The sequence below is a fragment of the Cupressus sempervirens genome, chromosome 2 (assembly GCF_028749045.1).
Source record: "Cupressus sempervirens isolate cs-2001-9-10 chromosome 2, ASM2874904v1, whole genome shotgun sequence".
NCBI lineage: Eukaryota > Viridiplantae > Streptophyta > Pinopsida > Cupressales > Cupressaceae > Cupressus > Cupressus sempervirens.
Window position 1 is genome coordinate 652,514,610 of NC_143119.1, and position 25,912 is coordinate 652,540,521.

The window sequence follows — 25,912 nt, forward strand, 5'->3', positions numbered from 1 at the left end:
ATCATTTGCAGCCTTGTAGATTGATTTGTTGAAGATTTGGAGGAGATTCAAAGATAATTTTCAGGCAAATTCGGATTCACAAGTAAGTTTTCAAAAAAATCTCTTTTGTTTTAAAATCATTGTCTTGTATTAAATGCAACCAAGTTCATACAAACTCTATCATACCATTTCCAATCTACTCTTAACTCCTTTTAGAAGGTAACAAATAAGATCTAAAGCCATTTTATAGCAATATTTTGCAAATTTTTCATAGTTTTCTCAAAATGTCATATTTTTCCTTAGTTGTCGATTCGTGAAACGAATCCGATTCAGGTGCATGTGAATTGGCTCCATGGACTTAGGATTTTTTTTTCCCAATTATGATTCATGGAGGATTCATGTGTGTGTATATATAAATATATATTCTAAAAATTATGAGAAATATAAATAATTCTAAAACTAAAGCATTTCATAGTATGAACCTATAATTCTAGTGTGGATCTACAAATCTAGTATACTTGATAATTGGTTTACTTTCACGATTATAAAGAAAATCGACACATTTACATTGAATTACTGAATTACAAAATGAAATTATGATCCTTGAGGATCCTTGGGCTATGGCATGGATCCTTGAGGATCCGGACAGGATCCTCAATTCTGCCTATGGATCCTGACGCAGTGCAAGGTAGGAGAATCCTCAAAGGAGATGTTCTAGCCCCAAGCAAATAACCACATAGCAGAAACACAATAACAATGTGTAATGTCCCCATCTTTTTAGCATATCCATGGAGTTCTTAGCCTTTTCATTCTCTGAAGGCTAAGTGGAGAAATAAGGAGAAATTGATTAAATTGATTTCTTATAAAGTCAAAAAAAAAAAAAAAGTGACTTTATATTTAATTAATTTAATTTATTGGAGAATGCATTAATTATTGGAAGGGGGAAGCTTCTAGTAATTTAATTTTCTAGAAGCACAATTAATTATTGTATTGCAAGGGAGAAGCTTCTAGCGAGTGCATTAATTATTGGAAAGGGAGAAACTTCTAGAGAATGCAATTATTTAATATTATTTTTCCTTCTACGAGGGTCAAGGAAAAGTATAAATAGAGGTGAGAGCTTCATTGTTTATCATCTGACTTTGTAAATTGCATTTGATATCAAGTTGGGAGAAGAAACTAAGGTTTCCGATTTCAGTCAGCCATTGGAGAACGTCAACTCTTCAATGTTGCAACCATTTGTGGTGGTGAAATATCCATTGAATTTGGTATTTGGGAGAGCTTCAATTCAAGAGTTCTATTTGTGCTTAATTGGAGAAAAGATTTTGACTGCTACAGTACACATGCACGATGTCGCGTTGCAGTATCTGTGTTTGATTCATTTCCATTCTCGAGCATCACTATTATCATTGTACTTCATCAGCATATGATTTTGTTGTGATAATTCAAAATCAAAATTTTGGCATTACTGCAGTCATTGTTTTGCATCTAGTTTCCATGTATTTGCGTTGTTAATACCAAAAGAATTGCATTTGCATATTAGTTCCTTGTGACAGGATACTACATTGGTATCGGAGCTTGCTTGCAAAGTGTTTGACGAAATGTCAAACAACTGAAGTGTTAAGATTTTTGGTGTTTGAAGAAGTTATAGCCAGTTGGGGTTACTACAGTGGTATCAGAGCTTACTTGCCAAGTGTTTGATAAAAATGTCGAACAACTGAATTAGAGAGATTTTTGGTGTTTGAAGAAGTTACAACCAATTGAGGTTACTACATTGGGATCAGACGCTAACTGGTTATAACTTCTTCAAACACCAAAAATCTCTCTAATTCAGTTGTTGGACATTTTTATCAAACACTTGGCAAGCAAGCTCTGATACCAATGGAGTATCCTCTCAAGGAACTAATATTCAAATGTAATTCTTTGGGTATTATCAGTGCGAATACATGGAAACTATATGCAAAACAATGAATACAGTAATGCCAAAATTTTGATTCTGAATTATCATAGCCAAATCATATGCTAATGAGTACAATGATAATAGTGGTGCTCGAGAGTGGAAATGAATCAAACAAAGACATTGTAGCGCAGCATCATGCATGCGTATTGTAGCAATCAAAATCTATTCTCCAATTTAAGCACAAAATAGAACTCTTGAATTGAAGCTCTCCCAAATACCAAATTCAATGGATATTTCACCACCTCAAATGGTTGCAACACTGAAGAGTTGACATTCTCCAATAGCTGACTAAAATTGGTAACCTTAGTTTCTTCTCCCAACTTGATATCAAATGCAATTCAGAAAATCTGATGATAAACAGTGAAGCTCTCACATTTATTTATACTTTTCCTTGACCCTCGTAGAAGGGAAAAAAATATTAAATAATTGCATTCTCTAGAAGTTTCTCCCTTTCCAATAATTAATTCACTTGCTAGAAGCTTCTCCCTTGCAATACAATAATTAATTGTGCTTCTAGAAAATTAAATTACTAGAAGCTTCCCCCTTCCAATAATTAATGCATTCTCCAATAAATTAAATATAAAGTCACTTTTTCTTTTTCTTTTTGACTTTAGAAGAAATTAATTTAATCAATTTCTCCTTATTTCTCCACTTAGCCTTCGAAGAATGAAAAGGCTAAGAACTCCACTGATATGCTAAAAAGAAGGGGACATTACAGAAACAAAATTACCTACAACTACTTGCAGATAGAGATTTTCTTCTCGAGCGAGATTGCATTTCTTATGTTGCATTGCAAGGAAAGGAGGAGAAGGTTGATAAACTCACTCATGAGCTTGAGGTGACTATGGACTCGTTGCAGAGTGCCCAATTGGCCCTTCAAGAGTCACAATTACAAATTGAAAAGCTTACAGAGGAGTTGAGTTTGGCACAATCTCCACTAGCTGCAGATATAGTACAGTTACATACAAAGGCAATTGATCAGGATCTTTTATCCACGGGTTGTTGTGGGAATGTGGTTACATCTATCACAGATATAGGTACAAAAGTTTCAGCTAGGATGAGTACGTTAGTTGTATCGAGTTCTCCTGAGGTTAGCACCATGACAGTTGATACAGGACAATTTACTGGTAGCTCTTGTGTCACAATGGTGGATTCTCCTGAGAGTTGTGTGGTAGTACATGACACTACTCCGTCATCCACACAAGGCATTTGCAGAGTGTCATCTGGTTGGAAGTATGGCTCTCGTGTTGATTTATTTCCATCTCCTAGAAGCAAATCTATCACTTTATTCCATGCAGCTAATTATGGATGCCAGCTTGTTTTTCAAAGTCAGAGGGATCAACTGTTTGATTAAAGTGTTGTTAGTGACGAGCCATTGACAGAGGTTGGCGCATTTTACCGCAAATATACAATGAGGAGTGCCCATCACTTTTCTGTTGACCCATGCACGGAGGACTTGATGATGCATCAGTATGGATTGGTTCTAGAATTATATCATCCTTTGTGGGATGCGTATTCACCATCTTTAGAAGATGGGATTAGCGGCTACAAGCCTCCAACTTAGCTGTTTGTGGGGGATTACTTGCAGGGACAGCTGTCAATTATACATCATGCTGATATGTATCCAATAGGGTTTGCTACTCCTATGTCACAAAGTTTTCTTATGGGTACATGGTTACAGGACGACTATAGTGTTAGTTGGCATGATGGTTTGGTTCGCTATCACATCCATGAGAGTTTAGCAGGAGTTGTAGAGAGATGATGTGTTATAGACACTCCCAGATATTTGTATCGCTATGGATGTGGGGTTCAGTTGTTTTGGGATCCAGGTGACGACAGGTTCAACACGATGTATTCGATGGGTCCCATTGATTTGCTTCACCACTTTTGGAATGGTGAAGATGAGGTCAAAGTAACGCAGAGGAAGTTAAAGGGCATTAGAGCGGTACTTATGCAGGAGAAGCACCCTATTGCTTATGAGAGCAGGAAATTAAGAGAGCTGAAGCTTCGAGGGCATTGGAGCGGTACTTATGCAAGAGAAGCACCCTATTGCTTATGAGAGCAAGAAATTAAGAGAGCCAAAGCGAAGCTTCAACATATATGATAAGGAGATGTTAGCCATTATGCATGCTTTGGCTAAATTCAGGCAATATTTGGTAGGTAGCAAATTTTGTATGAAAACCAACCATAATAGCCTAAAACACTTTTGGGGGCAGCGAGATCTCAATGATAGGCAGCAGAAGTGGGTGAGCAAGTTACAGTCCTATGACTTGATATTACATATTTTAAAGGGACACAGAATGTAGTTGTTGATGCTTTATCACGTAGGCCCCATTTGAGCTTATTGACAAATATATCGGAGGATTGGAGACACTTGATCCTTGCAAAGTATGCAAAGGATGCATGGACCACTGGATTCATAGATGGAACTAGTTAGGACAGCAGATACACCCTTGTGAATGAGCTCATCATTTACAAAGGGCGAATATTTTTGGTTCCAGGCTCAACAGCGAGGAGGATGGTTCTGAAATCTTTTCATGATTCACCTATGGCAGGACATCCTGGTTTCTACAATACATACCCGCAAATTAGAGAGCATTTCACATGGAAAGGGCTCAAAGCAGAAGTACCTCAATATATTAGGAAGTGTCCCACCTGCCAACAAAATAAGCAAGAACATTCCTATCCAGGCAGTTTACTTCAACCACTTCCGATTCCTGATAGAAAGTAGAAGTGTTTATCTATGGACTTCATCACAGGACTACCTAGAGCCCAAGGTAGGGACTGCATATATGTGGTTGGGGATCGCCTAACGAAGTTTGCACACTTCTTTCCGATCACTGCTACACAGGTGGCAGAGTTATTCTTCAAGGAGATATTCAGACTACATGGCTTACCTCGAAGCATTGTGAGTGACAAAGACAGCAAGTTTATGAGTCTTTTTTGGCAGGAGCTATTCAGGTTGTGTGCAACAGAGCTCAATCTGAGTACTAGCTAACACCCTCAGGCAGATGGTCATACAAAGATAGTGAATAAATGGGTGGAGGGATATCTCAGAAATTATATAGCAGGGCAACAGAAGACATGGGTAAAGTGGATTTATCTCTGTGGGTATTGCTACAATGCTATTTATCACATGTCTATTCAAATGTCACCCTTTATGGCCCTGTATGGGTATGAGACACCCAATTTTATGGTTCTGCTTTTGAGTGACAGTAGAGTGCCCAGTGCAGGTGATTTGTTACAGGAGAGTCAATACATTGTTAAGACTCTCAAGGATAATATAACCAAGGCACAAAATCAATAGAAGCAATATGCAGACCAGAAGAGGACAGAACGGACTTTTGAGGTTGGAGATATAGTGTATCTTATGTTGCAGCCTTACCATCAATCCACTCTCAAGAAGAGTGGTGCCGAAAAACTTAAGCCACGATACTATGGTCCATTCAAGATTATTAGGAAAGTTGGAGAGGTGGCTTATGAGTTAGATTTTCCAGTCGAGAGCAAGGTGCAAAATGTTTTTCATGTGTCACACTTCAAGAAGGTGCTAGGACATCATATTGTTCCTTCTACAGTGCTCCCACCTTTGGATGATGAGGGAAAATTGATATTGGTGCCAAAGGCTATCATTGATTTCAAGGAAAGGAACTTGAGGCAGCGCACTGTAAGGGAGTATTTGGTGAAATGGAAGGCCCTGCCAGTAGAGGATGCGACATGGGAGAATGAGGAGATTTTGCTGCATCCGGACTTAGAGTTGCTCGAGGACAAGCAATTTCAAGGAGGGTGGACTGTAATGTCCCCATCTTTTTAGCATATCAGTGGAGTTCTTCGCCTTTTCATTCTCTGAAGGTTAAGTGGAGAAATAAGAAGAAATTGATTAAATTAATTTCTTATAAAGTCAAAAAAAAAAATGTGACTTTATACTTAATTAATTTAATTTATTAGAGAATGCATTAATTATTAGATGGGGAAAGCTTCTAGTAATTTAATTTTCTAGAAGCACAATTAATTATTGTATTGCAAGGGAGAAGCTTCTAGTGAGTGCATTAATTATTGGAAAGGGAGAAACTTCTAGAGAATGCAATTATTTAATTTTTTTTCCCTTCTACAAGGGTCAAGAAAAAGTATAAATAGAGGTGAGAGCTTCATTGTTTATCATTCGACTTTGTGAATTGCATTTGATATCAAGTTGGGAGAAGAAACTAAGGTTTCCGATTTCAGTCAGTCATTGGAGAACGTCAACTCTTTAGTGTTGCAACCATTTGAGGTGGTGAAATATCCATTGAATTTGGTATTTGGGAGAGCTTCAATTCAGGAGTTTATTTGTGCTTAATTGGAGAAAAGATTTTGACTGCTACAGTACACATGCACGATGTCGCGCTACAATATTTGTGTTTGATTCATTTCCATTCTCGGGCATCACTATTATCATTGTACTTCATCAGCATATGATTTTGCTGTGATAACTCAGAATCAAAATTTTGGCATTACTGCAGTCATTGTTTTGCATCTAGTTTCCATGTATTTGCACTATTAATACCAAAAGAATTGCATTTGCATATTAGTTCCTTGTGAGAGGATACTACATTGGCATCAGAGCTTGCTTGCAAAGTGTTTGATGAAATGTCAAACAATTGAAGTGTTACGATTTTTGGTGTTTGAAGAAGTTATAACCAGTTGGGGTTACTACACAATGCAAGATTTGATATCAAATCGTAACTCTTTATTCATAAAATAACTGTTACATGCAATGTGTCGGGTTGTAAGGCCTTCCCGATTATGGCCAAATACAATAGCAATTACAATAACAGTTCTGCAAGATCTCTCAAGATCCAATCCAAACCCAAGCTAGTCCAGATCCACACTCTAGTAGAAACCTTCAAAATCTCAACTTGTGCTTGCAAGCCCTTCAAGCAATCTCCTTGTTTCTAAACCGCAAGCACTAGCTCTTCTCACAAACTCACAACTCCACCACAATCCTACTGTAAACTGCCTCACATTCGGTGCTTTGTCCACAGACTCAGGAAAACTCACTCCTCGCTTCCTCCTTCTCTCCAAGCTTCTACAAAGAAGAGATCACACCTTGAAGCTTTCACACCTTGAAGCTTGATTAGAAATGCTCATATGCCTTGCTTAAATAGGCACTTCCAACCCAAGATGTTACCAACACAACTAATGTGGGATAAAAGGTAAATGCAACTACCTTTCAACAAATATTTAATTCCCACCCAAATACAACTAAGCACCACCACGTGGCCCAACAAATATCAAATGCATGATTTAATAAAATGTCCACAAGCTTCTAGAATTCCACCTGCACACTTCGATAAATGGAATGACAACCATTTTTATTTATTTTTCTATTTACTCCACCTATACACCTCGAAAATAGAAATTCCCTTTTTTCTTTTTTCTTTTTTCCCCTCTAATTTTCGTCACTTTCTCCGTTCCAATTTTTTTTTTTTTTTAAATTTCCCCATGCAAAATGCTCTTGCATCAGACTCCCCAAGTAAATAGAAAAGTGTGCCCCACACTTTGACGCCAAAAGAAAGATCCGCAACCATCTTCATCATCACCAAAGGTTTCCATCTCAACAAGGACAAGAAAACAAATCTACACATCATCCACATATTCATCACTTTGTCAAACACTAGAATATCAACCATCCAATCAGCGTGCTCACTCCCAGGAACAAACTGACAATAATGCTTCATTAGCAAACCTTCATCCATATCAACAACTAGTGAATCCACACCAGCAACAACAAACTCCATATCAACAACAATATGTAACTCCTTAGCAACATATGCCAAACTCTCAACACCAACGGTCTCATTGCTCACAACAAGATGCTCTAAAACATACAAGTCACCACCAACAGCAACTGGACCATCCATGACCAAGTGCTCCGCAATTTCCGTGTCAGACCCAACCAACTGATCATGAAAACCAATCTCCATCTTAACATCAACAAGGTTAGGAATATCTTCAGCAACAACCTCTAGTTGCTCTACAGGTTCTATATTAGGCTCCACAAACTGATCAACAAAACCAACCTCTTCCACTTCAACCTGATCATGCCATCTTCTCTCACGAATAAGTCTCTTAACCGGCCAAACAACTCTCTTTCGCATTGGTAGACTCCAGCGCCACAAACATCCACATAATTCCTCCTCACCCCATCCTTAACTCGATCAACCAAGCTAGCTTCAAACTGAGCAAACATCTTAAAAACCTCCTCTCCACCACATCACGAAGATTCGCAATCATCTCAAGGTCCAATCCTCTCGGAGCCATCTTCCAAGATCTTCGTAAACCCTCTACAAAAAATTCTTCCTATGCTTCTTCTGACAAAACTAAATTGTTTACAAGTCAGATCACAACCTGCCACCTCGCATGAACAATCAGGAACCAAATCACAAGTCCAAGACCACAAATCTACAATTCAAAAACTCTTTACGATCATGCCTCAACAAGACCAGTCTTCCATTAATCCATCTCAGGCCCTCTGCAATTGCAAGTCAGAACCATGATCTGCCACCTCGCAACCAAGAGATCTAGGACTCCAAAAAGAAAATCCATCACCAGATCAAGACCAACTCAGATCTATTTCTCCAACCCAAGTCTTGGAGTAAACTGCCTCAACTTCGACGATCTATCTACACACTCAGGAACAAGCTTCGCTCTAATACCATTCTGACACAATGCAAGGCAGGAGAATCCCCAAAGGAGATATCCTAGCCCCCAACAAATAACCACACAGCAGAAACAGAATAACAATGCAAGATCTTATATCAAATCGTAACTCTTTATTCATAGAATAACTGTTACATGCAATGTGCCAAGCTATAAGGCCTTCCCGGTTACAGCCAAATACAATAGCAATTACAATAACAATTCTGCAAGATCTCTCAAGATCCAATCTAAACCCAAGCTAGTCCAGATCCACACTCTGGTAGAAACCTTCAAGATCTCAACTTTTGCTAGCAAGCCCTTCAAGCAATCTCCTTGTTTCTAAACCACAGCCACTAGCTCTTCTCACAAACTCAATACTCCACCACAATCCTGTTGTAAACTGCCTCACATTCGGTGCTCTGTCCACAGACTCAGGAAAACTCACTCCTCGCTTCCTCCTTCTCTCCAAGCTTCTACAAAGAAGCGATCACACCTTGAAGCTTGATTAGAAATGCTCATATGCCTTGCTTAAATAGGCACTTCCAACCCAAGATGTTACTAACACAACTGTTACATCCCAATTTTTGCCCTAAATTTTTTTTTTAAGCTAAATATAGCCGTTGAACCAAAATAATTTTTCATGTTCAAGTGAAATTAGTCGTTGTTTATCATGGAAGTTATAACCATTGCTTTATTTATTCATGTTCATGTGAAATTGAAGCAGTTATCTTAAGATGTTGCATTGATCTAATTACTATATGAAATTAAGTCAGTTAAATTTAGCCGTTGTGTTCATGTGAAATGAAGATAGTTTTTAGCCGTTGTGTTCATGTGAAATGAAGATAGTTTTTAGCCGTTGTACATTCAATTAGTATTTATGATGAAATTCCTAACGATATTATCTAACAAATTATGAATCATGAATTGATGTTTTGGCGAGAATGATTGTTTTAAAGGTTGCAGGATAAAGACCAGAGAAAGAGGGGAAGCATTACGAAACGAGGTAATTGGAATGGAATGGTCATAAGATCCAGTCATCAGAAATGACAACTTTGACCTAAAAATCACCATGGCAAGTTATTTTGAATTTGACAACAAATTTCTTAGTGGAATCTGCATGAGCTAAAAATTAAAGTTAAAATAAAATAATAATAAAATAAATAATAAATATAAACAAAATTCTTACCTTAATTTAATTTATCAAATAATAATAATATCACCTTACATTATTTTATTTGCTTAATTAAAATCATAAATATATAAACACAAGATGGCACTTTTACATTAAAAATTATAGTTCAATAATGCCACCTTGTGTGTACATACTTATAACCTTAATGAAGACAATAAAATAATATGAAATGATATTATTAAACTGATCCATTCATCTTTCCACCTCTTTTCAATTATTTCTTTCTTTTCCAATCTAGAAGTCGAAATGAGTCTTGTAACGGCATGAAGCCGTAAGGTCAAATTCGAATTAATAAGTAAGCTGGCCTTGTCGTCTTTCAGGCACCCGAAGATATCCGTCTCAAACTCTTGTTGCAAATACGTTTATCACCCTGCAAAATCCGTCAACCATCCTGCAAATACGTTTATCACCTGCAAATATCACCCTGTCCAGCCACGGTATTATAACCTCTGAGCTCCCACAAAATTATTTTTGCATATCACTAATCATTGGTTCCAGTGGAAATCTGAAGAGGCCACCAAGCAAGATATAGTAAACCGTCTGAATAGCCAAAGCCAAGTAAGGATGTGTTATATTTGTTTTTATCTTCCAACTTTCAATCACGTTTTGTCCTTTCTGAGTCGGGTTGATTCAAAACATAAGAGTTATTTGCATAATATTGAGTCTTGTTGTTTACCATACGCTCAGATTATTTGAGAATGCCAATAGAACTTTTATACATGGTTGCTAATGAAGTAGTTGGTGTTTATAATAAAAGCCGACTAGGGAAGTATTAAAGCTTTTATGTTCTCATCATATTCATTGTCTATTATTACCGATTGCCATCACTTTAAAAATACTTTTTGAATATAGACTATACCATTATCAAACCATATATGTCTTAATCTGTGGATTTTGTCTTGAAATGTTCTGTTCTCAAACAAACATACAGTAATAATGATCAATTTTGAATACCAAGGAATTTCATAGGATGTAAAGTCATAATCTTATAAATAGGTATATGATGTAATGGTTCAGGGACCGAGGAGACACCGATCTGAAGATCTGTTGATGGTGTGAGGTGTAGATGAATCTGATAAAAGAAAAACAAGAATGATATCAGTAATTGATAATACACAAATTAATCTAATGCAAATAGCTCATGTAATTCACTTTGATAATTAGTTGTCAAGCTAAGTGGTGGAGATCGGTTTATAAAAACCCACCTCTAAATTCTCTGGCCCGGGCGATAATAGGCAAACTTGCCACAACAAAATGATCGCGTTGTTGTCCTGATGCTTCAGTTATTCAACCGAATGGCTGTTGGGACCTCAACCCACCTGAGTACTCCGATGACTGAATCAATGAACGTCCCAAGCCTGACCTCAGGGTAGGGAGGGTCGTTCTATTAATTTAGAACCTGTGGGGATAAGTAAAAGGTCCGTAGTTGGGAGGTTAAGCCTACGATAATGCTTCTCCTCTCACCAAAGTGAGAGTTTGGTCAATTAATTGGAAAAGTCTCTCAAGTAAATCAGTACGTATCTTTGCTTTTAAGTTAGCTTTCTTTATTTTTCAACTGAAAGATTTTTCTTGGAAAAAGATAGATGTTATCATAGAAATATAATTAGTTTTTTTTTAAATAGCATGTTAGATGCAGCTTCTCATTTCAACAATTCAAACTAGGGTTAAATTTCAGCATTTAGATTCAATTTCAGTATTAGATTAGACTTATTCTCAAAATTTAGATTAGATTTAAATTCAGTAAATAGAATAGATTTAATTTCAGTTTAACTTCAGTATTTAGTCTAGATTGATCTCAACAGTTAGTCCAGAATTTAGATTCAGCTGATTATGTAATTGAACAAATTTGAAACAATGTAAACTCAAAATCGGATTAGATAAATGAAGAAAGTAGTTGTAGAAAATCCTACTATTACAACAACCAATGTGGGATAAAAGGTAAATGCAACTACCTTTTTTTAATTCCCACCCAAATACAACTAAGCACCACCACTTGGCCCACCAAATATTAAATGCATGATTTAATAAAATGTCCACAAACTTCTAGACTTCCACCTACACACCTCAATAAATGGAATGACAACTATTTTTATTTATTTTTCTATTTACGCCACCTATGCACCTTGAAAATAGAAATTCCCTTTTTTCTTATTTTTTATTTCTCCTCTAATTTTTGTCACTCTCTCCTCCATTTATATTTATATTTTTTTTTATTTTCCCATGCAAGATGCTCCTGCATCAGATCCTCAGGCTATGGCTTGGATCCTTAAGGATTTGAGCAGGATCCTTGATTCTGCCTACAGATCCTAATGGATCCACAGGCAGAATCAAGGATCCAAGCACGAATCTACATCTGGAACAGATCCAAATCCGGATCTAGCCTATCTAGCACGAATCCAACAACTAACTATTTTTCTTAAAATTTTAATATTCTTTTACTTTTTTTTTCTTTCAATTTCAGCTATCTAAACTTATCTAAAGTTTTAAACTTACTTTATTTCTAAGTTTCTTTATTAAATTTCTAAAAAGAGAACGTGAGCGCATAGGGCCTAAGCCAAGTGGGCACGTAGAACTAGGTAAGTTTGTGCCCTCATCTTGTATGTGACGTGTAGGTTGATTCTTCATCAAAATGGCAAATAGAGATGCCTCTACAAGTGGGTTTGTCAACACCCTAGTAGATGCATGTCCATCAGGATATGCAGACATGCGCCCTAAAAGGGCCAAAGAGGAGGCATGGAAATATGCTTCTGAAGGACCTAACTATAACAATGAGATATGCATAAAAAGAGAAAAAGAAGTTAGTGGAGGCATATCTCGTTTGAAATACCACCTTGGAGGGATAATAAGGCATGACACAAGGGTTTCATAATTCACCACAGATGAAATAAAGAGAAATAAATGCCTTACTCACTACCCAAGAACAGAAAAAGTTGCAAAAGGGAAAGAACAAATTTGGCCATGAGGGCAGCCATTTCTTAATCACAAGGTATCTCAAGACTCACACTATCTCCTCAAACTTGGCAAGAAGTGGAAGAAACACTCAATCCCCATGCAAAATATTTGGATTTTTGGTGCCTTTCGCATGCATGATAAGTAGATAAACTGAGTTACTAAAATATGTTTTCACCTTGCTTTTTAACTCTTTAATATTTATCTTACAAATTCTTGGTGAAGAAATTGGGGTGGAAATGTTCAAATTTGCAAACACTTGCCATTTGCATGTTATGTCAGCCATGTAGCTCATCCAGTTGTGAGCCTAATTGGAGCTTATTCAAGGCCTTTCACATGAAGAAGAGGAACAAGTTAGCGCAGAACCACCTCAATGACCTTGTTTATGTGCATTATAACCTTCAGTTGTGCACAAGAAAGGTAGAGTTAGCACCAGCTGGTCCACTTGATTTGGATGACATGTATCCCTATTGTGATTGGACATCACAAGAGCAGCCTTCACAGATGATCGCATCTATCATTTGGAGAGGCGTGCTATGGAGGGGGCAGATTCACAGGGGGTTGGATGACATTGATGAGGAGGATGAGAGCACTAAGAGTGAGGAGGATACACATGATGAGGAGGCATTGCCAATGTTAGCACCATGTACGTCAAGGATGTAGGTCCAGTCACAACCACAACAAACTTCTAGGGCTAGACTCCATCCCACTCCAATAGTTTTTACTAAAGTTGTTGCGAAGGAGAAGAGGAAGATGTAGCCTATTTTGATATTGTACTTAACACTTGTATTTGCTTATAGTTTTAAAAAGACAATTTTTTATTTTTAGTTTGCTTTAGAGTTCAAACAATCAGACTCTAAGTTGTCGATGTTGATGTTGATGCTAATGCAAATCCGATGCGTGCAAAAGCCCGCCAGGGGCATTTAGGGCCATATCATTCCATTACTTTCCATCCAGGCCTATAGAATTTTAGGGCGGACTTCCCATCCTATCTTTGCCAGATTCCCCTATATAATGTGGGGTGTGTATATATATATATATATGCAAAGACATAATCATCTTCTAAAATTAAGACCTTGCTTAAAAAATGCCAAAATGGAGACCAATGAGAAGAGCGCCCAATTGCAAACAAAATGAGAAGAATGAACAATGAATGACCTCTTTTAGGATTGTTTTAGGGTTTGGGAGCAAAATAATAATAAAAAATAGTATTGTGTAATGCAAAAAAGTGATTGTGAGCATTGGAAATGCAGATGGGCCCACAGATGCACTCTAATGCTTCTGGATGTTGTTTAGATGCGCCTAGGAAGCGTTGTCTGGGCCAATGGATGCTCGAACATCAACAAGCCCAAGCGATGCATCTAAACAGAATCTAGAAGCATCGGAGCACCAGAACACATCCAAACCAGCACCAAGTGTTTGTACAGAGAATCGGTATCATTAATCAGACTATGGCAACAAATCATCAACATTCCACATGAGGATGTGGTTTTGTATTCTATTTGCATTTATATATACCTAGATCAGCTTGCTTGGTTTGTTTACTCATTTATTGACTCATTAGATGCATCTCCTTATTGAATTTTGCAAAAGCAAATACATCTCCAACTAAGTTTGAGCAATTTTTTTAATTCTAAATATTTTCCCAAGAAGTTCTCGACCCCTATATTTCTCAATATATTGTTATGCCCTTGGTAATAAGTTGATAACAATAAGTTGAACTATGTTCCACATACCCCATGTATCTCTGATTAAATCTCAAGAAAGCCATTGACTAGATTCTCCCAGGCAAACTAAGAGAGAAATGATAGGTTGAGGTGTGCATATTGTAGATGCCAAGAGAATTGAGAAATGAACCCTTTGTAACCATTGGAAGCTACTAAGAATCTCCAATATCAACTACAATTGTTTTCTTCGACTCCTTCAACAATGTGGCACTTGTGTACACTAAAGACAATATCCAAAATTAATGTATTAGGTAAAGGTTTTGACATGATCAGCTAGTATCTTAGCCATAAATGCATATAAGGTCGACTTCTACTCAGTATTACTATGCTCTACAACATGGGCCTTCTGTTAGGACCACCCTAGATTGGATTTGTCATCAACCAACTATTTTCTACATTGCTACTTCATATGAGTAAGCTTACCACAATAATGACAGGTGATAACAATCTTGGAACTCTCCTTAGGTGTGTCTTTGCCTTTACCTTTGCCTTTGGCTACTAAACTCTCGACCCACAATGTTTGTCTAGCTACTACTCCCAAACTAGTGTTTCCAATTGTCTTGTTGCAAGAGCTTGTTGTACAATTCATCAAACTTTAGATCAGTAGTGATAGAAGTAATATTGGCAATTTTGATGAAGTATTCATAGGATCGTGGTAAGCTTTTCAACATGATGATCACACTATCCTCTTCTTTCATCTTGCGACCAATGGCCTCCAACTAGTCGCGAACATTATTAATCTTCATAAGAATACTCTAACAAAGACATCTTGTCATCCAACATCACTGAAAACTCTATATTCTTCAAAAAGAATGCTTTGCCCTTGTCTAACTACTCATGGAGATCCTTCAAATGCATCCAAATCTATGCAGTTCTCTTGCCAAATGACACTTCTAGAAGCATGTCATTCATGACCGATAACTTGATGAGCATTGTCATTGTTGGTGAATGGGCCCCACTATTGTATGGGGTAGTTCAATCAAACAATTGCAAAGCTTCCCAATTGCACTCATCGAACTTGACCTAGTCTTTGCTTGCTACAGCAGGACAAGTAACTTCACCCTCAACAATTTGTTCCAACCACCAATACTTGATAATGGTGAGCATGCATTGTTTCCACATGTTGTAATCCTTGCCATTGAAGCATCAATTGCTTTCCATCATAAATATTGGTCAAAAACACCATCCCTTTTGTTTTCCAATGCATGAAAATCGAGGTCAAAAGAGATGTTGCAGTACCAACTCCAAAAATGTTGATTTTTCAAGTAAAAATTAAAAAAACCTATGTGGCATAGATCCCTAGGCACTTTAGTTAGAAAAGCATCTCTAAATAAAAAACCAAGGAGAACCCACAATCCAAAAATATTTGCAAAAGACTGGCAATTTTGTTAAAGATGGTTTGAAGTCTTTAGTTGTTGAGGTTGTGCGAGCTGGAGAAGCACTAAATATCACCCCATATTTGCAACAAAAAAACCCAAAGGTCTGAAAACCTTTGGTACTGAGAATACAAAATGCAAAAAAAACTCTGCAATTTTATGAAAATTGTAGATGTGAGGACGTATAAAAGAGAGGTAAGAGAAAGTGCAGATTAACTGTGGATTTCACAAAGAAAGAAAACCACACAAAGAAAACTCAAAAAACAGCACCTTAAAAAAACACAATAATCTCAAAACCCTTTATTTGGGAAAAAATGCAATTTATTCTGAAAGAAATGCCGCATGATTTAAAAAATAACTCCTACAATTATTTTAAAGAAACCCTTACTTTTGTTGTTAAAATTTTGATAAAAACCTTCTGAAAAACTGTTTAGGTTCACCACGAATTTTGTTTAAAAAAACACCAAAAAATGAAATTAGCTCTGATACCATAAAATGGAAATTCAATTAATTTACAATGGAGACAAAAGGCTCCATAAATAGGGAATTACAAAATGATGTTTCTAAATTGTTAACAGAAAGCAGAAATGGAAACTTACAGGTACATGTAAAGATTGAAAAAATATTCCTGCTGCTATTGAAACTATCCATGTAATCTGTATTTTATTAAGCTGGCTAAAATTGCTCAAGTTAGAGAAGAACTATTGAATCTATAGATATATCTCTAATTACTAGAAGAGAAGATAATCGTGTACATCTATACTCCTTATCGGGAAACATCCTGAGATGAGAAAGTCTTGTGCACATTCAAGCATAAATGTAGTGATAGAAATATTAATTAAGAAATAGGATAATGCATAAATAAGCTTTCTAGTTCACGACATCCAAAGAAAATGGCATTCAAAATTGCCAGGAGGTCAGATTCACATGCTGTTACCAGTATGCTATATAGAGCTACATTTCACTGATCTGACATGAACAAGATGTTTAGGAAACCTTGATCAGAAAGCTTTAGGAAATATCACATTAAAAAAATCACCTTTTCTTTCTCTTTTTTTGAGATGGCGGCAGTCTGACGAAAGAAATCCTGCTCCTGTGCAAACTGTAAGATCACAAAATCCATCAGTAAATGCAAAATTCTAGCACAGATTCATCATATCTTACTTTCGTATCTGATAATAAAAAAAATTCTAATGCCATAACTATGACTACTGTTTTCGACCATTGATAGAGTAATTGATATAAGAAAATAAACAAATAGATGCTCATTGAAACCCTCTGCTTTGTCATATATAAAATTACACAAAAATCTCCATGTATGTCTGAAATTGAATGAAAAAGCAAAGGCTGTTGGCAATATAGCTAGGTAGATGTATGAGTGTTGTCATTTATGGCAACCTATACTTTTGATATTTCATGATGTTATCAGGGTTAGAAAATTGGCTGTGTTAGACAATTTGCAGCAGTACAAAGACAGATACGCTTTGTACGGATGACAAACTTCAAGTTAGCTCATGTGCAGTTAAGGATCGATAGTTGACAGTGTCATGATGACGTATGTCAGCGTGCAGGCCTGTACAGATAGTACAGCACAGGTTACAATTGAATTACCAGTTCAGGTATTTAATAGAGCATGTTAGTAAATTGAACCATACAGCTTAAGGAATTATTTTGGTAACAAAATAATTACTTAACCTTGATGGGCCGACATCCTAGATGTTTAACCAAAATTATTTCATAATCAGTCAAGTGTGTAAAAGCATCAAGGCCGACTAAACAGAGTTTTGATAATTTGCGAGATATAAGTAAAGATCATATCTTGCACAGCTCAGATATGAAACATATGTGATGCGAATGTGATGCAAACTATTGTGAAGAAAGCTTGAGTAATATGTGAGCCTTATGTGATGCGAAATCTGATATATGATCAGAGCAAGTGCGAGATACAACACTAAGATAGTATTATATGCATATCTATTTTTGTGAAGAAACTTAATTGTATATTGCATGTTAGGGCAGTGGGCTCTTCTTGCATACATTGTATTTGATCTACCAACTCCTAATAAGGTTGAAGCAACTCCTAACAGGATTGAGGCTTTTAATAGGGCCTAGTCCTCTAACAAGGACTCAAGACACTATATGTATTTCATAGACTCCTAATAGGGTCAATATCCTTAACAAGATTCTTTTGTTTAGTGGATCACCATGTGGGTATCATCGCCACCGGGGTTTTCCCTTGACCACAGTTTCTCCAGTTAGCAAATAATGGTGTTATGAGTTTTCTTTGTGTGTGGTTATATTTGTGTGTGGTTATATTTACTGTTCAGCATTGTTGGTTTACTTTCATATGCAAATTATAAAATAATTAACAATATTCAATTGTGGGCAAAAGATTGTAGAATATTGATTCAACACGCGCCCGCCCCCCCTTCCACGCCCCGCCCTCAATATTATCTATTTCTAACAATAGCCTCAACACCAATAGAAGGAGTTGGCTAGGCCTTTGGAATACAATCACTTGAGGTAGGAGGAGATTACCATGTGGTTATTGATAGATGTCAGGCTAAATGAATGAAATTCAAAATTGACAAGAATTCTAGAAAAGTGGAATTAGGTGGCAGCAGTTTTGAACAAAATTTTCCTGCATTGTTAACAAAGTATATCACCTTGTGGATTGCCTTGCAAATGCAGAAGTTACCCAGTCATCTATCACACAACAATCAGTGAAGATCCTAGGAGTCAGGAGATCTTCATCTCTTTTAAAAGCCCAATCCTACTTTTACTTCTTTCCCCCTTCTCATGTTTTTGTGGAGACAATTTATGCTATGTACAATGAAGAATTATAAACTGCTACTGCCATGTAATGCTGGGCTACTAATTGGGTAGTACTGCATGTAGCATTTACACTGGCAAATTGGACAATCAACAGGAAGCAAATAGATTTAGGGGCTTGCAGGACCTTGAAATTTTCATTTCTCCACTGACTTCTTTTGCAGTTGCAGGTCGGCTGATAGGAGACAATGTTTAATGGTCACTGTGACAGGTATTATGAAGAGTAGGTTACATGGTAGGGGTTCTTCCTGCAGTAGTCCAATATCCGACAGGCATCTCAAACATACTTTTACCATAGAAAAAGGTTTGTGATTTTTATAAAAATAAATCCTATTTCAAAGCTTGAGCATTTAGTTCATCTACACATCTGAAGAGCAAAGCACTTTGGTGCAAAAATATAGAGGATGAAAACCCTCTCGGTTTCTTCTTCAGATTGAAGGACAAAAACCCTCTTCTCCATTCTTTGTGACTCCACTCAGGGATCACTGATGTGCTGAAGACTACAATTTGTATGCTGTAAGAACCCTGCTGGTTCTGACACCACAGTTAATTCTGGATATGTCATTTTTTAAGTTTGTTGTTTTTGCAACTTTTTTGCACTTTTGGAATATATGTATTTCATAGACTCCTAACAGGGTCAATATCCTTAACAGGATTTTTTTTATTTAGTAGATCATCTTGTGGGTATCATCCCCACCAGGGTTTTCCCTTGGCCACAATTTCTTTAGTTAACAAATAATGGTGTTATGAGTTCTATTTGTGTATGGTTATATTTACTGTTCAGCATTGTTGGTTTACTTTCATATGCAAGTTATAAAGTAATTAACAATATTCAGTTGTGGGCAAAAGATTGTAGAATATTGATTCACCCCCCCTCTCAATATTATCTATTTCTAACAAAAGCCTCAACACCAATAGAAGGGGTTGGCTAGGTCTTTGGAATGCAATCACTTGAGGTAGGAGGAGATTACCATGTGGTTATTAATAGATGTCAGGCTAAATGAATGAAATTCGAAATTGACAAGAATTCTAGAAAAGTGGAATTAGGTGGCAGCAGTTAACAGAGCATATCACCTTGTGGATTGCCTTACAAATGCAGAAGTTACCCAGTCATCTACCACACAACAATCAGTGAAGATCCTAGGGGTCAGGAGATTTTCAGGTCTTTTAAAAGCCCAAGCTCCTACTTTTACTTCTTTCCCCCTTCTCATGTTTTTGTGGAGACAATTTATACTATGTACAATGAAGAATTATAAACTGCTATTGCCATGTAATGCTGGGCTAGTAATTGGGTAGTACTGCATGTAGCATTTACACTGGCAAATTGGACAATTAATGGGAAGCAAATAGACTTGGGGGCTTGCAGTACCTTGAAATTTTCATTTCTCCACTGACTTCTTTTGCAGTTGCAGGTCAGCTGATAGGAGATGATGTTTAATGGTCACTGCAACCGGTATTATGAAGAGTAGGTTACAATGTAGGGGTTCTTCCTGCAGTGGTCCAATATCCAACAGGCATCTCAAACATACTTTTACCATAGAAAAAGGTTCATGATTTTTATAAAAATAAATCCTATTTCAAAGCTTGAGCATTCAGTTCATCTACACATCTGAAGAGCAAAGCACTTTGGTGCAAAAATATAGAGGATGAAAACCCTCTCAGTTTCTTCTTCAGATTGGAGGACAAAAACCCTCTTGTCCATTCTTGGTGACTCCACTCAAGGATCGCCGATGTGCTGAAGACTACAATTTGTATGCTGTAAGAACCCTGCTGGTTCTGACACCACGGTTAATTCTGGATATGTCATTTTTTAAGTTTGTTGTTTTATGTTTTTGCAACTTTTTTGCATTTTTGGGATATATGATTTTTTTTTTAAGTTTTCACTGAATAAATTAATTACAAAGCAAGATAACTGAAATTGAAAACCAACTTTAAGTCCAACTTATTCTCCTAAAACACAGGCAATTTACAAGGATAGATTTATATACTCTATGCTCGCAGACTTTATTCAAATCTATTAGAGAAAACCTGATATAGTTACGCCTGGCTAGATTATGTCTGCACCAAATTGCTTTAGCAGCATGCAAACAATCTTCACCAAATTGACATGGCTGCTGAGATACAGATCATGGCCCTTTGAAGTGGCAAACAGTACATACATGACCCACGCAAATCTGCAACAATGAAGCACTGCCCTAGGTGGAGTTCCCACGTTGCTAGGTAAGTAATGATTCAAATCACAGCAGTCTATAAATCCATACACAGTCTCTGTGATTATGGAACAAACAAACTCCGCCACCCAAGGTAGCAAAAAACTAATATATCCATCGCCAATAATACCAGCTATAGCACCTGTTTGATGCCATCATCAATGCACAAATTGCTGGGTGTTGCAACAGCTCTAAGCACCCACAAACCAGCTGCAAACGAGAGGGAGAACAAGTGTCTTCAATGATTCCTATCCACTCAAAATGAAGGCATATATCATTCCAACCCTATTGTGGGTGAAGCTTCAGCGTCACATTCCATATAGCTTAAACTTAAAGTGTATTTGGTCAAAACCAAGCTTCAGCTGCAAATACAACTCCTGCATCGAGCCAGAGGCTTTAACCATACACCTCGTATGGATTGGATAGAATTTGAAATAATATAATTTATAACTCCCCCCTCCTTATGTTGGCACCAAGACATAGATATCTTTTAATTAACATTAAATGGCTTGGTCATATAATAAGGTTTTATTGAATATTATTAATTAAGTCACACTTAATTAATAAATCCTTTATCATTAATAATTCCCTAACACCAAATGACCAAGCCAATATCCAATATCAACTGATGGCTCGCACCAAAAATACACTGCCATAAATAGTATCTGACTAAGAATAGACTCGCTATAAATGGTAAGTACTCCAATATTAAGCCAATCATGAAGATAGAAGCAGGATACCAAAGAAAGATAGCTCTGTCAAAGTGACAGGCCACCAACACAGAGATCAACAGGCCAACCAGAGCCTCTCAAATCAGTACATTGACCCGCAGGGGTCGCAATGATGGGCTAGCATCATCAACTCCAACTCCTGCTAAAAAAAGGACATTACATATGCAGTTCAATTTGTTTGAGGATCTTGAAGATTACTAATTGCAATTGTCTTTTGTTCTAGCTGGGTGACAATTTCCAGAATTCCAATTTATGTGTATGGGTGTGTCACTTCCAGTTTCTGGTTTTTGTAAAGTTGATAGTGCAGAATTAAGACAATTTGAAATATTTATTTATTATTTATATAAGATTTAGTGCTAAATATTTAATTGTTAACGTTTGGCTTCATCATGGCTGTCTTCATCAGGATACCAAAGAAAGATTAATATGTGAAAGTGACATACCACCAACACTGAGATCAACTGGCCAAATAGAGACCCTCAAATGAAAATCAGCACATTGGCCCACAGGGGTCGCAATGATGGCTAGCATCATCACCTCCAACTCCTGCTAAAAAGGGGACATTACATATGAAGTTCAATTTATTTGAGGATCTTGAAAATTTCTAACTGCAATTGTCTTTTGTTCTAGCTGGGTGAGATTTTCCAGAATTCCAATTTATCTGTATGGGTGTGTCATTTCCAGTTTCTGGTTTTTGTAAGGTTGATAGTGCCGAATTAAGACAATTTTAAATATTTATTTATATAAAATTTTGTGTTAAATATTTAATTATTAATGTTTGGCTTCATCATGGCTGGCCATAGTGATATTTCATTTGATATTGATGAATATTAATGCTTGTGGTTATTTGAAAGGAGGTAACGAACTGTCCTGCCTTAAATTTGCTAATTGCAACCCTTATACAATGCCAAGCTTCTGTTTATATCTTCATCGGTACTCTTATGAGTATTTCATATATGATATAAATGTGTCATATCAATCACTAATGGTGCAGCACATATTGTGAGCTAATATTAATATGTTAAAGTCTTTTAACTATTGATGTGGTACACTATTAAAGAAGTAACAGCCTCAATAAGCTGGTAACCTTTATCTTCTAAGGCAGCCGTACCTGCATATATTTGGGTATGATTTTATATTTCAAATCTTACAAAGTATTTTTGCTTTCTGGTAATTATTTCAAAGATATTTCTGGAGTAAAAATTTAGTATTTCAACTCATTAAAAACAACATTTTTCATTGTGAACTTTTGTGTGGTTCCCCACTCAAATCATATAAGTTTAGCAATTGATTTCGATAATGTAACTCTGGATGGCTGTGCCACCACAACATAGTGAATTAACTTAAATTCCAGTATTCTGATGATAATATGTGCGGTCCACTGCCAGTATTAATATAAAGATTGTCATTTGTTCTGGAAGGCTTGTAATTAAAACTAGCTTTAATAATTTTCCCATTTCAATTTGTAATTAATCTAGAAAGCTTGCTGCCATAATAAAGTTTAAAAATATCATTACTTCCAGGTTTTTCTAACTGTTACAATATTGAATTCTGCAGCTTTGCGCCTGCAAGCATTTTATTTTAATATCATTCTAACTATTTTATCTCGCTTTGCCCACATCAAGATATTGATGATCAAAATGTATTAAAGGTTTACGCTTGTTCATTGTGAAAGTAAAAACCGAAAAACTAAATTGTTCAAGACATTACACATGACAATTGTTTTCTAGAGACTGGAAAGATTTTTTAAAATGGGAAATTTTCAAAGAATCAAATAGTGAAGGCTTTGACGAAGACTGCTGAAGGATTTTATGTTCTGTAAGAAAACTGCTGCTATTAAAAGATTTTGTGCCAGTTTTATATGAATCGATAAGAATTCCAGAATTTGCAGCTTCTGGTAAATTTGTGTAAGCGCGATGAAATGTTTGAATGGTCTCAAAGAAGTATAGAGTTCAATTTCTTTTCTTGAATGTATATTGCATAAGCAGTCTGTTTTCAAATTTGATACTATAAGAAAAAACATAAGATTCTGATCATACAGACCTTAAGGTCTTTACAGAAACTCAAGCATTGAATGGGGGTTAAGGGGTTTTTGCCTTCACAGAGAGTGTAATGAAGGCCATTTTGGTGGCATTTGGAAACACCGTCAGATTTAAGGCTTTAAGTAACCCTTTTAGTGGCTCAGTTTATCCTTTATGCAAAGAGTGGAATCAACCTCTTATCTGGCACATCCTGCCATTACTGCAAGTTTCTCACATTTTAATACATAATCTTCTACTCTACCTTCTTGCTTTAATAGGGCTAAGTTAGGGAAATTTACTTCAGGGTCAGTTCTATCAAATCTTTCAACCAGCCTGTGACTGAAATCTTCTATGGTGGAGATTCAATCATGTCCTTGAGTTACAAGTTCATACACTCCTAAGTTACTCCTTCCATGTGTAAGGTGGTGAACTTGAGGGATTCATCAACTGTCATTGAGTTTAATAAGTATACAACTTCTGTAACCATGGTCTCATTGCAGTGTTTGCTTCTTCCGTCAAAATTAGGTAATATTACTTAAAGACGTTCAGTGTCTCTTCTTTCATTATACTCCCTCCTCTGTCCATTTTTTAGTTCCAGTCCACAGTACTCAGGGTAAGACGTGTATTCTTTACCACCTCGTTCAACATATTATATCCACTAAAAGGCAGTCCATTTCCTCAGTCAGGTATGGTTGTTCCATCCTATTCTTTTCGTTTGACAAAACATTTACCCTAAGCATTTTGTTTGACAACATCATGGACAGTTCTTACTTCACTGGCATTGCTTCCTTCACCCTGATTGTCAAACTTTCTTCTATTAGCATTGCTTTCTTCACCACTAATTGTTAAATTTGTAATGTCCTGATGTAATGAATGAGAGTTGTCACCTTCACCTGCAGCCATTTCTTCCTAATGTAATGAAAGAGAGGTGAAATTTGGGGTGTGATGCTTCCTATATTGTTTGACCATCCTAGTGGGCATTCATCCCTGCCCTATTCATTCACCCTTTTCATTTTTCTTTCATCACAAGGACATGATCTTGAGTCATCTCCTTCAGCTGCTTCCATTCAAGGAAAAATGATTTAGTCTTTTGGATATCCCAAGATGTCTTGGGGATATTTGTGCCCCTCTTTAAATGGCATTCCCAACAAACGTCTCACATGGTGAGGGTGTGTCCCTAGGATGTGCCAAACTTTTTTGGGGGAAAAGCAATGGAACCCCATCCCTGAAACACCCTACTTAAGAAAGAAATGAAAACTCCTGGGCATACATCCTTGGGAAATGTTGGTTTAAAGAATAAGAAATATTTGTATTCATAAGCAAATTCTGAGGAAAATAGAATATATTGTCAATACACATGTATATTGATGAGTCTAAGAATATTACAAAAATCTTATATGAAAACGAGATGACTTTTTGAATGTTGAAGCTTTCTGGATTAGACTGTGTGACATTTTTTTGCATCAACATTTGGGATCACACTCTGCGATCCATCATCAGGATGCTAGAGAACAAGAATACAAAAGATGATGGATCACAAAGTGTGATCCAAAATGTTGATGCAAAAAATTGTCATGTAATCTAATCCAAAAAGCTTCAACATTCAAATTATGGATTGTGGAAAGCCGATATTAGTAAAAGATAAATTTTTCCATTAATTTGCTAATTCATAATGTTCCCTTCCTAATTTCCCCTAGAATAACAATTGCAACAAATTAGGGTGAGGGTTCCATCTTAACAAGAAAAAAAAATTAAACAATGTAATTCATCATGTCCTCATTAAAAACCCTAATGATAACATCTTTTTAAGAAATGGTATTTAAAAATGAATAATAATACAATTAAAATAAATAAAGATAAATAATATCTTAATATGTGAATTTTAATATTCTAATCGGTGATCAATTCTTAACATTAATAATATAATAGTATGTTGTTAAAGATATAATATTTTCATATAAGGTTAGACAAGATATTATGTGTTGTCCTGCATTTTGTCACCACAAAATGTAGGTAACAGTATGAAACTTTTTCAACTTAGCTTCACATTTCTCTGAAATAGTGCATTATTTAGTTGACCAACATTGATCAACCAATCAACCTGAATTTGCATAGTGAATCCTTTTACTGAAGGCTTTCATCAAGTCCTTTTTGTTTTTCATTTTATTAAGCTTATGCTTGATCTATGAAGCCTTCAATGTCCTTTTTAGCATTTTTGAGTGTGTGCTTAATTGTTTTTTGGTATTTTTGTTTTATCCAATCC

The 25,912-nt window shown here is 36.3% G+C and overlaps 1 protein-coding gene across 1 annotated transcript in view; it reads right to left on the reverse strand.

Moving 5' to 3' along the window:
• LOC149575061 (zinc knuckle (CCHC-type) family protein) overlaps positions 1 to 25,912 on the reverse strand; it is a 130,802-nt gene that overhangs the window by 93,780 nt on the left and 11,110 nt on the right. The window contains 1 exon segment of the mRNA XM_089814943.1: positions 16,895 to 16,957. Within this exon segment, the coding sequence (XP_089671069.1) occupies positions 16,895 to 16,957 (63 nt within the window).